The sequence below is a fragment of the Populus nigra genome, chromosome 1 (assembly GCF_951802175.1).
Source record: "Populus nigra chromosome 1, ddPopNigr1.1, whole genome shotgun sequence".
Classification (NCBI taxonomy): domain Eukaryota; kingdom Viridiplantae; phylum Streptophyta; class Magnoliopsida; order Malpighiales; family Salicaceae; genus Populus; species Populus nigra.
In genome coordinates, this window is record NC_084852.1 from 36,410,285 (window position 1) to 36,422,935 (window position 12,651).

Below are 12,651 nucleotides of genomic sequence, written 5' to 3' on the forward strand. Positions count from 1 at the left end.
CGGTTGACTCAATTTTACATTCCCTTTTCTAATTAATTTTTTTTCTCAATTTCATCTTTAAATATTTATTTGATTAAAAATTAGATTTCATAATTTATTTCAGTTTACTTTCTATGACGTTACATCAATCTTATAACTCTGGTAACAAGTTTGGTTGGTTATTAACATAAAAACAAAAAGAGGAGAAGATTTCATTATACCCCTCCTCGCTTAACATTATTCGTTAAAATAATTTGTTTTTTTTAATTAAATATATTTTTTTCAATTTTATTTTTCAACACCAGGTTGATTGAAAATTTATCTTTGTAATTTGTTTCAATTTGATTTCTATTTAGTTATCTCAATTTTATAACCTGAGTTGCGAGTTTGGCATGTTAACCTAGGTTGATTAGGTCATTTTTTTGGTTATTTTTTTAATTGATTTTTTCTTCAATTTCATCATTTAACATTGAGTTTATTGAGAATTTTATTATATAGTTTGTTTTGATTTACTTTCGATGAGTTTATCATAATCTGACACGTGATCCAATATGTTGCTATCTTAAAATTTATATAAAAAAATATTATTTAAAATATTTATTATGAATTAAACTATGATTTTATTGGCTATCCATAATATTTTTAGACCAACAAAGTCAATTGGATTAATTCTCAGTTAGTTTAATTTTTTTTTACTTGAAAAAGATTAGCAATGCTTAAATAATTTTATATAATTATTTTTTTAATCCAATCAATAACATAGTGCGGGCCAAAATTTAATGGAGTTTATGATGAGATTGTAAGGGGAAAAAAAATTTACTAATATACTACATAACTAAACTACGACTCCATATATAAAAGACAAGAGGTGATATTTGGAATTACGGTAAAAGTATATTTTTGAAAACTTTTAATTTTTTTTTGTTTTGGATTATTATGATGATATTAAAAATAAATTTAAAATAAAAAATATAAATTATTTTGATATATTTTTAAATAAAAAATATTTTAAAAAATAATATTCACTGCACTCCTAAGCATGCAAACTTGATTGATAAAAATGTTTATTCCGTAGAAAACTAGCTTAAAAATGTTATGTATAGAAACCAAATCAGCCAGCAGCTTGGGAGCACGTGATTAGTGTTTTTCTATTATAGTTTCTGGCTTTGATAAATCTTAGTTTATTTCCTAATTGGTGTTCGTGCGAAGCTGCGTATTAGATTATTATTTTTTTAATTCAAAACAATTTGATAATTGGATTAAATTCTAATTAATTTAATAATACAATAAAAATTAAAACAATGACAAATTTTTTTTTGTCTTGAGCAAAGCTGGATTAACACATAAAACTCGTAACCTAAACATGAAATATATTCAGATAACATGTCTATTGTATATCATAGGACATGAGATTGAGATAGTTCGATAAAAGAATTGACAATGAATAAAAACAAAACTAGAAAAACTAAGAGAAAAATATATATCAAGATATTTAATATCACAACATTAGTCATTTAACCAGTCGTGTTTAATGAAATCGATTATTAAAATTAATTTGTAATAGAAATCGACATATATATAAAATTTATTAAATAAAATAAAATGAAAAAAAATACTATGCAAGACTGTATATATTAAAAATATTATAAAAGAATCAATATTTTTAATTTTTAAAAATAAATTTAATTTATATAAAATAAAAAAAAAATTACAGATGAATCATACCTCTTCAAAAATTAAACACACTCAATATAATTAAAAAATAATTTTTATTTTAAAAAGGCTAAATAAGCCAAAAAAATCACAGAGAAATGTATTAATAAAATATAAACTTAAAAATTAATTAAAAAAACATATAAAAAGATATTTATTAAAAAAAAGAATGAGGCAAAACATTATTGGGCCGGGTAAGCCAGTCCCATCAAGGTTAGGCCCATGTATGCAGGCTTTTAATCTTTTTCTTTTAATTTAATAGGGTGGACGACATGTCGTTTGCTCTAATTTGTTTCAGAAAAATAAACAATGCGTTGTTTAAATTCCCCTAATTCTGACAACAACAAAAAAAAAAAGAGTTCATATTTGTTTTTACCTAAAAACCTATTTGTAACTCATTTTGACTCAAAACATATAGAAAACACTAAATGAACCTTGTTAAACGAACCCATGACCTCAAAAAATACTAAAAAAATCTCAAAACCTGAAATCAACCCGAAACAAAAAAATATTTCTAAGTTTATATCTATTTTTAGGCACTTTCAAGATAAAAAAAGACACCTAATTCGAACTCATCTCATTATATAGAATCATCTGACACAAAAATTAACCATTTTGGTGGTTGAAATCGTCGTCAATGACAACTTTCTCTCTCTATACTGGAATTTAGCAAGTCCCTCTCTCTCTCTCCAACAAAAAAAGGATTGAAAAATGAGAAAAATAAAGTTTGGTATCAAAATTAAATTTTTAAAAATTAAAGGGACTGGTTACGCAAGAGCTAAAAAAGATAAGAGATTAAAATATACTTTTCAAACAAATTTCAATGTAGCTATTTATTTTTTCTGTTTTTTTCACTTTAATCATTTATCTTTCAATCCAACCATTTTCTCTTAAAAAATATATAATTAGATGTTAATTTGGGTTTAAAGGGGTTAAGCAGTAAAAAATAAAAGTTCAAAAATAAAATTATTTTTTTAAAAAAATAACAACCATTACTGTTTCATTTAAAGTTTGTAAATGACCATGGTCCCTTAATCAAGATTGCTCACGTAGACAACACTTTCAAATTTCAATGGTTATGCTAAGAAGATTGGTGGCGATCATGTCCATTAATGCATCTTTTCTCAAAGATAAGCTGCTGCTTATACTGTGTTTGGTATAACAGTAGAAATTATTTTTTAAATAATTTTTATTTAAAATTATATTAAAATAATATTATTTTTATTTTTTAAAATTTATTTTTGATATTAATATATTAAAGCAATTTAAAAATATAAAAAATTTATAAATTAAGGAAACAGTAATGGAACTGCTACGCTAAACTGTCCCTGAAATAAACTCTTATGAAAATTATTTTATATATATTTCACAATACATTAAATTTAAATTCACTGTTCCATTCAAATTAAATACAAATGTCAATGTTTGAACAGGAAGACTTTCAATACAAGGACAATATTTTTTTTTATTAATAGAAAAAGAAAGACGAACCAACTAAATAAAAATTATTGTAAATTATTAGGTGTAGACTATAAGCGGAAGCAACAGAGACGCCCACAGGCTGAGGCAGTACAGATTACAAAACCACCAACCATGCAAGTACAGAGGGCAATTATGTACTTACACAACTTCTTTTTTCCAAGTTCTAGTTAAAAAAAAGTCGCTGTTCCAACCAATAAATCTTCCCTCGGAGCCCTCTTGCCTCTTCCCATCTTTCTGGCCTCTCTCTCTCTCTCCCAAAATCTCTCATTCTTCCGTTTTAATTACTTCAGCTCTGTCTGATATATCGAGAGAGAAATAGATTGGCTCTGCTTTTGACCCCAATTGACGTCACCTAACATGAGAGACCTACAGTTGACCCAGGTTGCTGGAACCCGGAAATCCCCTCCGGCCATGATTTCTGCAGGCGAAGAAGATGCCGATGACATGAAGGAGGATGTTAGGCTTCTTGATTCTTATGAAAGCCTTGGAGATAATGATAATTCGCATAGAATTGTGATCGAGGAAGATGGGTTTAAGAGAATTCAAGTGAGAGTTACAGGGATGACTTGTGCAGCTTGTTCCAATTCTGTTGAATCAGCATTGAAGAGTGTTGATGGGGTTTTCAGAGCTTCTGTTGCTTTGCTTCAAAATAAAGCTGATGTTGTATTTGACCCTGCTTTGGTTAAGGTAGGTTGGTATTCTTGGCGGTGGCTAAATTGAAAAATATTACAATTGAATTTTGATTTTTTTGTGGCGTTTTGATTGTTAAGTAGGAGATGAGTTATTGTTAGTTCTTTGAGATTCTTAGCTTTTCATTAGTTAGTAGCTTTGATTTTATCTCGGTTATTTTGAAATTTTGTTTTGCTGAATTGGATCATATTTTTGTGCTCAATGTGAAATAGTTTTAGATTTTCAGTTTGGGTTTGGTTATAGCTGATGGTGGATTGGAAGTTGTTTTTATAGCATAGTGTTTTGAACTGAATGTTCTAAGTTTTAAAGCCGAGCTGAATATCATACTTTTGACTTTTAAGCTCTAGGTTGGCTTCCTTGTAGCTATTGAGTTCATATATTTTCAACCGCGGCATAATTTTTTTTTTTTAATGTACATTCATGGATCATATATCATGTAGACTTGATTGAGGAACTTCTTTGTGGTTACCGTACTTCTGATGTTAGAAAAGATCTAAGATGACATGTTAGTCCTAAATGATGAGAAAGGTATGATTTGACATTGCTATTGATAAAGCAGAACAACAGGACATCCTATATAACTTACTCTGGATGCATTCAGGTTAAAGATTTCTTGCTCCTACATTTTCCTTTTTGAACACACTCAGAAAGTTCGACTTTGAAATTCTAGGTCCCCATTTTCTGAATACATTTCTTGCTATGGGTGGGGGTTTGGTAAATTGAAATGTTCAGGTACTCTAAAAAATTGTAAATTGTATGTTTTATAGATTGATTGCAATGCTTCAAGTGAATCTCAAGGTTATATATTTGTGGCTTATGAAAGAGGGTTTCCACAGTTGTTGAAAGACACCTAGATAACAGGATCACTGAGATGTTTATATAACTGTGAGAGATTTATGTCACATGGTTTCCTTCTCTGAATGGCTTAAGTGAACTGCATGGGCTTTTACTTTGTGTGGCTTAACCACTGTTAACGTAAATGTACTGAAGTATTTTATAAATGCCTCTGAATTCAGGATGACGATATCAAGAATGCAATTGAGGATGCAGGCTTTGAAGCAGAGATTCTATCTGAACCCATTAAATTAAAAACAAAGCCAAATGGAACCCTTTTGGGGCAGTTCACAATTGGAGGTATGACCTGTGCTGCCTGTGTAAACTCTGTTGAAGGCATTTTGAGAGATCTTCCTGGTGTCAAAAGGGCTGTGGTGGCTTTAGCTACTTCTTTAGGGGAAGTTGAGTATGACCCTATTGTCATTAGCAAAGATGATATAGTGAATGCTATTGAAGATGCAGGCTTTGATGCGTCTCTTGTACAGAGTAGTCAACATGATAAAATTGTACTTGGAGTTGCTGGGATATTCAGTGAGGTGGATGTACAGCTTTTAGAGGGAATACTGAGCATGCTTAAAGGAGTAAGACAATTCCGTTACCACTGGATATCCAGTGAACTAGAAGTTCTCTTTGACCCTGAAGTTCTAGGTTCTAGATCCTTGGTTGATGGGGTTGAGGGAGGGAGCAATGGGAAATTTAAATTACATCCCATCAACCCTTACTCAAGAATGACTTCTAAAGATGTTGGAGAGACCTCTGTTATGTTTCGACTTTTCCTTTCCAGTCTGTTTCTTAGTGTAAGTATTTCTTAACATGCTAATGGTTTTGATTATCTCTTCAATAGTGTACCTCTAATGTTTTTTCTTTCTTTCTTTATGTTTATGTGTGTGTGTGTGTGTGTGTGTGTGTGTTGGGGTTGGTTGGTTGGTGAGTATGTTGAGGTTAGTTTACAGTTGGTATCCTTGTTTACCTGCTTTCATACACAAGTGTGCACTATATCTCCTGGTTTCTTCTAAGGACCGAGGATAATTGAGAAGGCATTATATGTTAATACATTCTTCTGAGAATCTCGCTATGGTGACATCTTCTCTTTGAACACTTGGAAAGCCCATATAGGCATCTGCTTGTTTCTTTGTTGGTCTGTTTTTATTTTTTACTGTTGTATTAATTATTGGCATTTGATGAATTGTATCCAGATTCCCATCTTCTTCATGCGAGTAATTTGCCCTTATGTACCACTGTTGTCTTCCTTGCTGCTCTGGCGCTGTGGACCCTTCTTAATGGGTGATTGGTTGAAGTGGGCATTGGTGAGTGTTGTTCAATTTGTAATTGGGAAGCGCTTCTACGTGGCAGCTGGTAGAGCCCTTCGAAATGGTTCAACCAATATGGATGTTTTAGTTGCATTGGGAACTTCAGCCTCATACTTCTACTCTGTTTGTGCACTACTATATGGTGCAGTCACTGGCTTTTGGTCTCCAACATATTTTGAGACAAGTTCCATGCTGATTACATTTGTATTGTTGGGGAAGTATTTGGAATGCCTTGCCAAGGGGAAAACGTCAGATGCTATCAAGAAGTTAGTAGAACTTGCTCCAGCAACAGCACTGCTGGTTGTCAAAGACAAAGGTATTTTTTCGATCTTTCCTTTTTAATTTTTTGCACTTGAGATATGGTTTGAAATTATCTCATTAAATTTTTTTCACAATGAGCTATAGACAATATCGAAACACAGATAAATTCCCCTCAATCTTAATCAGGCTAAAAATAATAAAAATGAAGAGCTAAGTAAATTTTGGTTCATTTTCTAGGTGGAAGGTGCATTGGAGAAAGGGAAATAGATTCATTACTTATTCAGCCTAGTGACACATTAAAAGTTCTTCCTGGTACCAAAGTTCCTGCTGACGGTGTGGTTGTATGGGGTTCAACTTACATTAATGAAGGCATGGTGACTGGTGAATCTGTGCCTGTTTTGAAAGAAGTTAGCTCATCAGTTATTGGAGGTACGATGAATTTACACGGTGCTCTTCACATAAAAGCTACTAAAGTAGGATCAGATGCTGTTTTGAGCCAGATAATTAGTTTGGTTGAGACAGCCCAGATGTCCAAAGCTCCAATTCAGAAATTTGCAGATTATGTAAGTACCCCTTAAGTGGCTTTGGCTTGGCTCTATTTTACCACTATTGTCCTTCTGGTAGAAATTTTTATGGAATATGTCATCTGCTTTGGGAAGAATTGCAGTTCCTGTTGCTTGCCTATCTGTAGTAACTGAATGAGTTTTCATGCACTAAGTAAACCGTACCTTTGTTAAACACTTGTTAGCTGTTGCCAAACATGTCCTTGCGAAATTGCCAATCCATATTCTTATGTGCCAAATATATGCTATGCATTAGCTTAATTGTCTCTTATTTTGATGTGAAAAGGTCCAATTTCAGTTGTATTAATGTTAATTTGAGCTATTTATTGGGACGAGGGAGACACTGCTAAGATCAGAATAAAAACTGGCTTTAAGACTGCCAGTTGTCTTTCTGGAATATTTTATAGTTCATGTTGCTGTTGGCTGTTTTTACAAATAAATTGTCAAAGGGATTATGTATTACTTGATACACAAGTTCAGTCAATTTTTAAAATCTCGTAATCCAGTTTTTCTGTCTGTTCCCCTCCACTGAATTACCGGTATTGCTAGATCTCGGATAGAAGGAAACCAATAGGATATTTTATCTTGTTTGGACATTACTTGCTAAAACCATCTGACTTGTGTCTTGTTTTATATACATATCTGGTTGTTCATTTCTTTCTGGCCACTCTTTTTTCTATAGGCAATCATTGTTGTTGTTATGCATATAGACAGATATGTACTCAGATTGTCTTACTCTTTAATATTCTTCTTATATTAGATGTCTCTATGAATTGCAGGTGGCAAGCATTTTTGTTCCTATAGTTGTTGGATTGTCTTTGGTGACATTCTTTAGCTGGTAAGTTCATTGCTTGTTTTGCTTTGTTGATGTGGCATCTTATTTTTTTTAATGGTTGTATTCATAAATTCTTTTGATTAAATATTTTCTGTAATCTCTTGCAGGTACATTAGTGGAATTTTGGGAGCTTACCCAGAAGAATGGCTTCCAGAAAATGGCACTTACTTTGTCTTTTCCCTTATGTTTTCAATCTCAGTTGTGGTAATTGCATGCCCATGTGCACTTGGCCTGGCAACACCAACCGCTGTCATGGTTGCTACTGGGGTTGGGGCTAACAATGGTGTGCTGATAAAAGGAGGAGAAGCTTTGGAAAGGGCCCAGAAGATTAAGTATGTGATATTTGATAAAACAGGTACTCTAACCCAGGGAAAAGCCAGTGTTACTGATGCAAAAGTTTTCACTGGAATGGGCCGTGGAGAATTTCTCAGATGGGTGGCTTCTGCAGAGGTGATTTTTTCCTTGTCAAATGTATCTTTGCATGTGTTTGCATGTGATGTTTATGGTATGTGTGCATCATACACAGCCTACCAGAGCTTGGTTATGGCTTGGTGTCCCATTTAAGGTTTCAAAGTTAGTGCCTTGAGTGTTGGTACAGAGGATACCCATAATTTAAAACTACAGGAAAATAAGCCTTAATGCATTTTGTGACATGCTATGAGTAATTAGGCACTGAAGGGAATCAACCCCCCCTTCTTTGTTACAGATTATTCAAAAATATAAAAACAATCTCTTATTCTCCATTACATTGTTTACATGTCTCAGGCTAGCAGTGAACATCCACTGGCAAAAGCAATAGTGGAATACTCACGTCATTTCCATTTCTTTGATGAACCTTCTGCAACCAGCCAAACCCCCAGCAGAGAGTCTACAATCTCTGGGTGGCTTCTTGATGTCTCAGACTTCTTGGCTCTTCCTGGAAGAGGTGTGAAGTGCTTTGTAGATGGAAAACAAGTTTTGGTGAGTTCCTTGGCATAATAAATATGTAACATATTACAGCTTGAATCTCAAGAAAAATGTTCAATCACTTCCGGGAATACTCATAGGACTGTATTCTTAACAGGTTGGTAACCGGAAACTTATGACTGAGAGTGGAATTGCCATTCCAGACCAAGTGGAACATTTTGTAGTAGAGCTTGAAGAAAGTGCAAAGACAGGCGTCCTTGTTGCGTTTGATGACAAAATAATTGGTGTTTTGGGAATTGCAGATCCATTAAAGAGAGAAGCTGCTGTAGTGATAGAGGGCCTTCTGAAAATGGGTGTCAAACCAGTCATGGTGACAGGGGATAATTGGAGGACAGCACGTGCAGTTGCTAAGGAGGTTAGTATATTTTCTATAATACCATGCCCATAATTTTTTCCGGAAACTTTGACCTACTTTCACAAAGAAAATCTATTTTCACACAATTTTGAACAGTTTGTAGATCCATGACTGAATTGAATGAAACAATCACTTTGTTGTTATCCCCTCTTTCGTGAAACTAGACACCAACGTTGTGGAAATATGATCTCCCTATTTATGCATCCTGGTTCTGATCAATCTTTACCATTTCTCTTGATCCCACAAGACAATAGAATCCAAAGTCCTTCCTTAATTGATGTCTGATTTTTTGCTGTGGCAGAATTATTATCATTTTAATCTTCACCAATATGATTTTTTTCAATACTTCACATGAAGTGAAAATTTTGCACTACAACGTGTTTTCAAACAGTTCTAGTAGTGATTTTACGGTTGTGATTTAGGAACCCACATGAAACCATAATAGTTTCCTAGTTTTGCTGAATAAATAACTGTTGATTGCTGGCATCATTGGCTCATTCCCTCTCATTTGTGCTGTTATTAATAGGCCTCTTTATAAACCCAAGTGCTCCATCACCAGCTTCATGTTGGTCATTGTTATTATGCTATGTGGCTCTTTATATGCTGATTTTAGCTGCACTTTGCCTACTAACTTGGAGGCTAAAACCAAACTTAAGCTATTTTCTGTGTGAAAACAAAAAATGGATTTACATTGGGTGGGCTTTATATTTTGGCTGTAATGTAAATAACTTCTAGTTTTTCTTGTATTGTTTGGAAGGGAATTTTTTTCTTTGTTCATTTTTCTTTTCAAGTAAGCCTAAAGACTTTTTGCTGAGCAGGTGGGCATTCAAGATGTCAGGGCTGAAGTAATGCCAGCTGGCAAAGCTGATGTTATCCACTCATTTCAAAAGGATGGAAGCATCGTATCAATGGTGGGTGACGGCATCAATGACTCGCCTGCTCTAGCTGCGGCAGATATTGGTATGGCAATTGGGGCAGGGACGGATATTGCCATAGAAGCTGCTGACTACGTGTTGATGAGGAATAACTTGGAGGATGTAATCACAGCCATTGATCTCTCAAGAAAAACCTTCACTCGCATTAGACTGAATTATATTTTTGCCATGGCTTACAATGTGATCGCAATACCTATTGCTGCCGGGGCTCTATTCCCTTCTCTAGGGATCATGTTGCCACCATGGGTAGCCGGTGCTTGCATGGCTCTCTCATCTGTAAGTGTTGTGTGCTCTTCTTTGCTTCTTCGAAGATACAGAAAACCCAGACTTACCACCATCTTGGAAATAACCGCGGAGTAGAAAGAGAGAAACACAAGAACTCTAGTTGTCAGATCCCTTCTCTAGGGATCATGTTGCCACCATGGGTAGCCGGTGCTCGCATGGCTCTCTCATCTGTAAGTGTTGTGTGCTCTTCTTTGCTTCTTCGAAGGTACAGAAAACCCAGACTTACCACCATCTTGGAAATAACCGCGGAGTAGAAAGAGAGAAAAGCAAGAACTCTAGGTGTCAGATCTGTAGGGGAAAAAAAAAAGAAGAAAACGGAGATGAAGAGGAGGATGGGACATAAAATTCTCAATTTTGTATCTATTTCTCTTTCTTTCGCACACTTGTTATACGCCGAGGGGATGCAATTCATCACCCGAAATGTAAATGTACTTGTATAATGTCATCATTGTTGTATTTTCTTGTGGTCTTCCCCATTCAATGAAAAGGGTTTGGTTCGTTCTCTCTCTCTCGTTTATTGTACTCTGTGACAGTTCATTGATTTGAAAATAATCTTGGTTTCTGGACATTGAAAGAATTCGTGGAAACTACTGTTGGGGTGGCTTGGTTCACATTTTCCTTCTGGCATTTCCTTCTATAAAACTCGGCTAGCGATGCTGTATTGCTGGAAAACGTAAACCTAGGGTTTTAAAGTTGAAGCCACCTGGACCTCCTTACGGCGCAATAGGCTTGTCAACTGGCTTTCAGAACGGGACTCTCTCTCTTTAAGTGAGTTCCGGTTCGTGTGGAACTGACCCTAGGAAGTGGGAAGATATAGCTGCAGGTTTTTTTTTTCCGTCAAACAATAAATTAAGATCACAGCACCAAAACTGCCACAGTAGCAGCAAGGTGGGAAGTGAGCACATCAAGTCAGTAATTATTTATTTTTTATATTTTGAATAGCTGAGACAAGGAACCCACATGAACCATGTGGGCTTTGACACAGGTAATATTATAGATAAAATTCAAGAACAAATGCAATGGCTATGTGGGAGAAGCAAGAGATCGAAGTATAAAATCATTGATTGATGCTGGTAGAATGGTGAAGGCGCAGCAATCTTCACATCAGTCCAAGGTGCCACACCCGCAAAGTGATCAAATCAAATTTCTTTATGTATGGGATGAAACATGTACAGTATATTATATAGACCAAGTCGTCTAAAAAAGTTTTTTGGCAATAAATCCGTTCATATAATTCAACTGTGATCGGAGAGATGATAAGTTTGATCTGGAAAATTGTTTTATCTCACCGGTCCATGGTATGCACCTACCGCTGCTGTCCAAGTCAACACTACACTTGAAGCTTGCTTTCACACCACACTTGACGAAAGAAAAGTAGTATGCCACAGCTGTTTCTACTCTCTAGAAAGATGTGCTTTCAACTTTCAACTTTCAACCTTCAACTTTCTGTTTTATTTATTTATTTCGTAATTGAGTAAGGCCACCTAAAACAAAAGGCTTTTCACTACTAGCCATGTAGTTTAAAATCTTCCAATGTCATCCTTCTATTTCCCACAACTTCCAATCTTGCACCTAAATATTCAATAGCTTACCTTTTAAATTTTTTTTGAGTTTTTTTAAGGTTTTATGAGATATTATATATTTCTAGGGCTTCAGATAAACTAAAACAAAATATAAACAAATTCAAAATCAACTCTTATTTGGTAGTAAATTAGTTCAGACGCTCGTGTTGGTCAGATGTCTCTTTCTTTTCCCTCCCCTTCTCTCTTGGGACAAGCCTTCATTAGGATTGAGTGAGATGAAATTTGAGATTAAATCTAAAAGTTATTAGAGAATCAGGGACTATATAGAAAAAAAAAGGCTTGAATTAGGGTGAGATGAAGTTCAAGACTAAATTGAAGAGTTATTAGAGAATTAAGAACTAAATTATACAAACAATGCAAAAAATATCTAGCGTGTGTGTTACCTGTTCTAACATGTGAGAGGAGCTGCCTTATTAGGGTGGTACTGCTCACGACTTCCTCCGATCTTTGATATCAGCTTTTCTTGATGTTGTTAGTATTGTCTTGGTGAGACCTTCCTTCCAAGACGTCGCGTGGTGTTGATGGAGCCTATGTGGCCATGGCAACCAATTCCTTTTCTCTTCCTTTTATTTTTATTTGTCTCTCCTTTTCCTGGTTTTCATGTCTAGTTTCTTCTCAGTCATAAAATAGGGTTGCATTTTTTTTCTTAATGACAATTCCAGTCCCTCTATCTTTAGTCCTTTGTAAAACAAAACATTTAAATTAATTTTTTTGTAAAATTGAGCGCCAAGTTGACATCAAGATGTTTTTTGGACATTACAAGGACTTTATATCAAGCTAATCAAATCAAATTATAGAGCCTAATACCGATTAAACATATTGAGTAAGGATTGAATTAAATGACCAAAAAACTACGGTGA

At 34.4% G+C, this 12,651-nt stretch overlaps 1 protein-coding gene across 1 annotated transcript; it reads left to right on the plus strand.

The window, feature by feature from the left end:
* The first annotated feature begins 3,373 nt into the window (after positions 1-3,373).
* LOC133673310 (copper-transporting ATPase RAN1-like) lies at positions 3,374-10,712 on the plus strand. The gene is made up of 9 exons (XM_062094051.1): positions 3,374-3,861; positions 4,881-5,495; positions 5,895-6,324; positions 6,507-6,832; positions 7,612-7,670; positions 7,775-8,117; positions 8,433-8,627; positions 8,731-8,988; positions 9,807-10,712. The coding sequence occupies exons 1-9, from the start codon at positions 3,532-3,534 to the stop codon at positions 10,281-10,283; spliced, it is 3,033 nt and encodes a 1,010-aa protein (XP_061950035.1). The 5' UTR covers positions 3,374-3,531; the 3' UTR covers positions 10,284-10,712.
* The last annotated feature ends 1,939 nt before the right edge of the window (positions 10,713-12,651 follow it).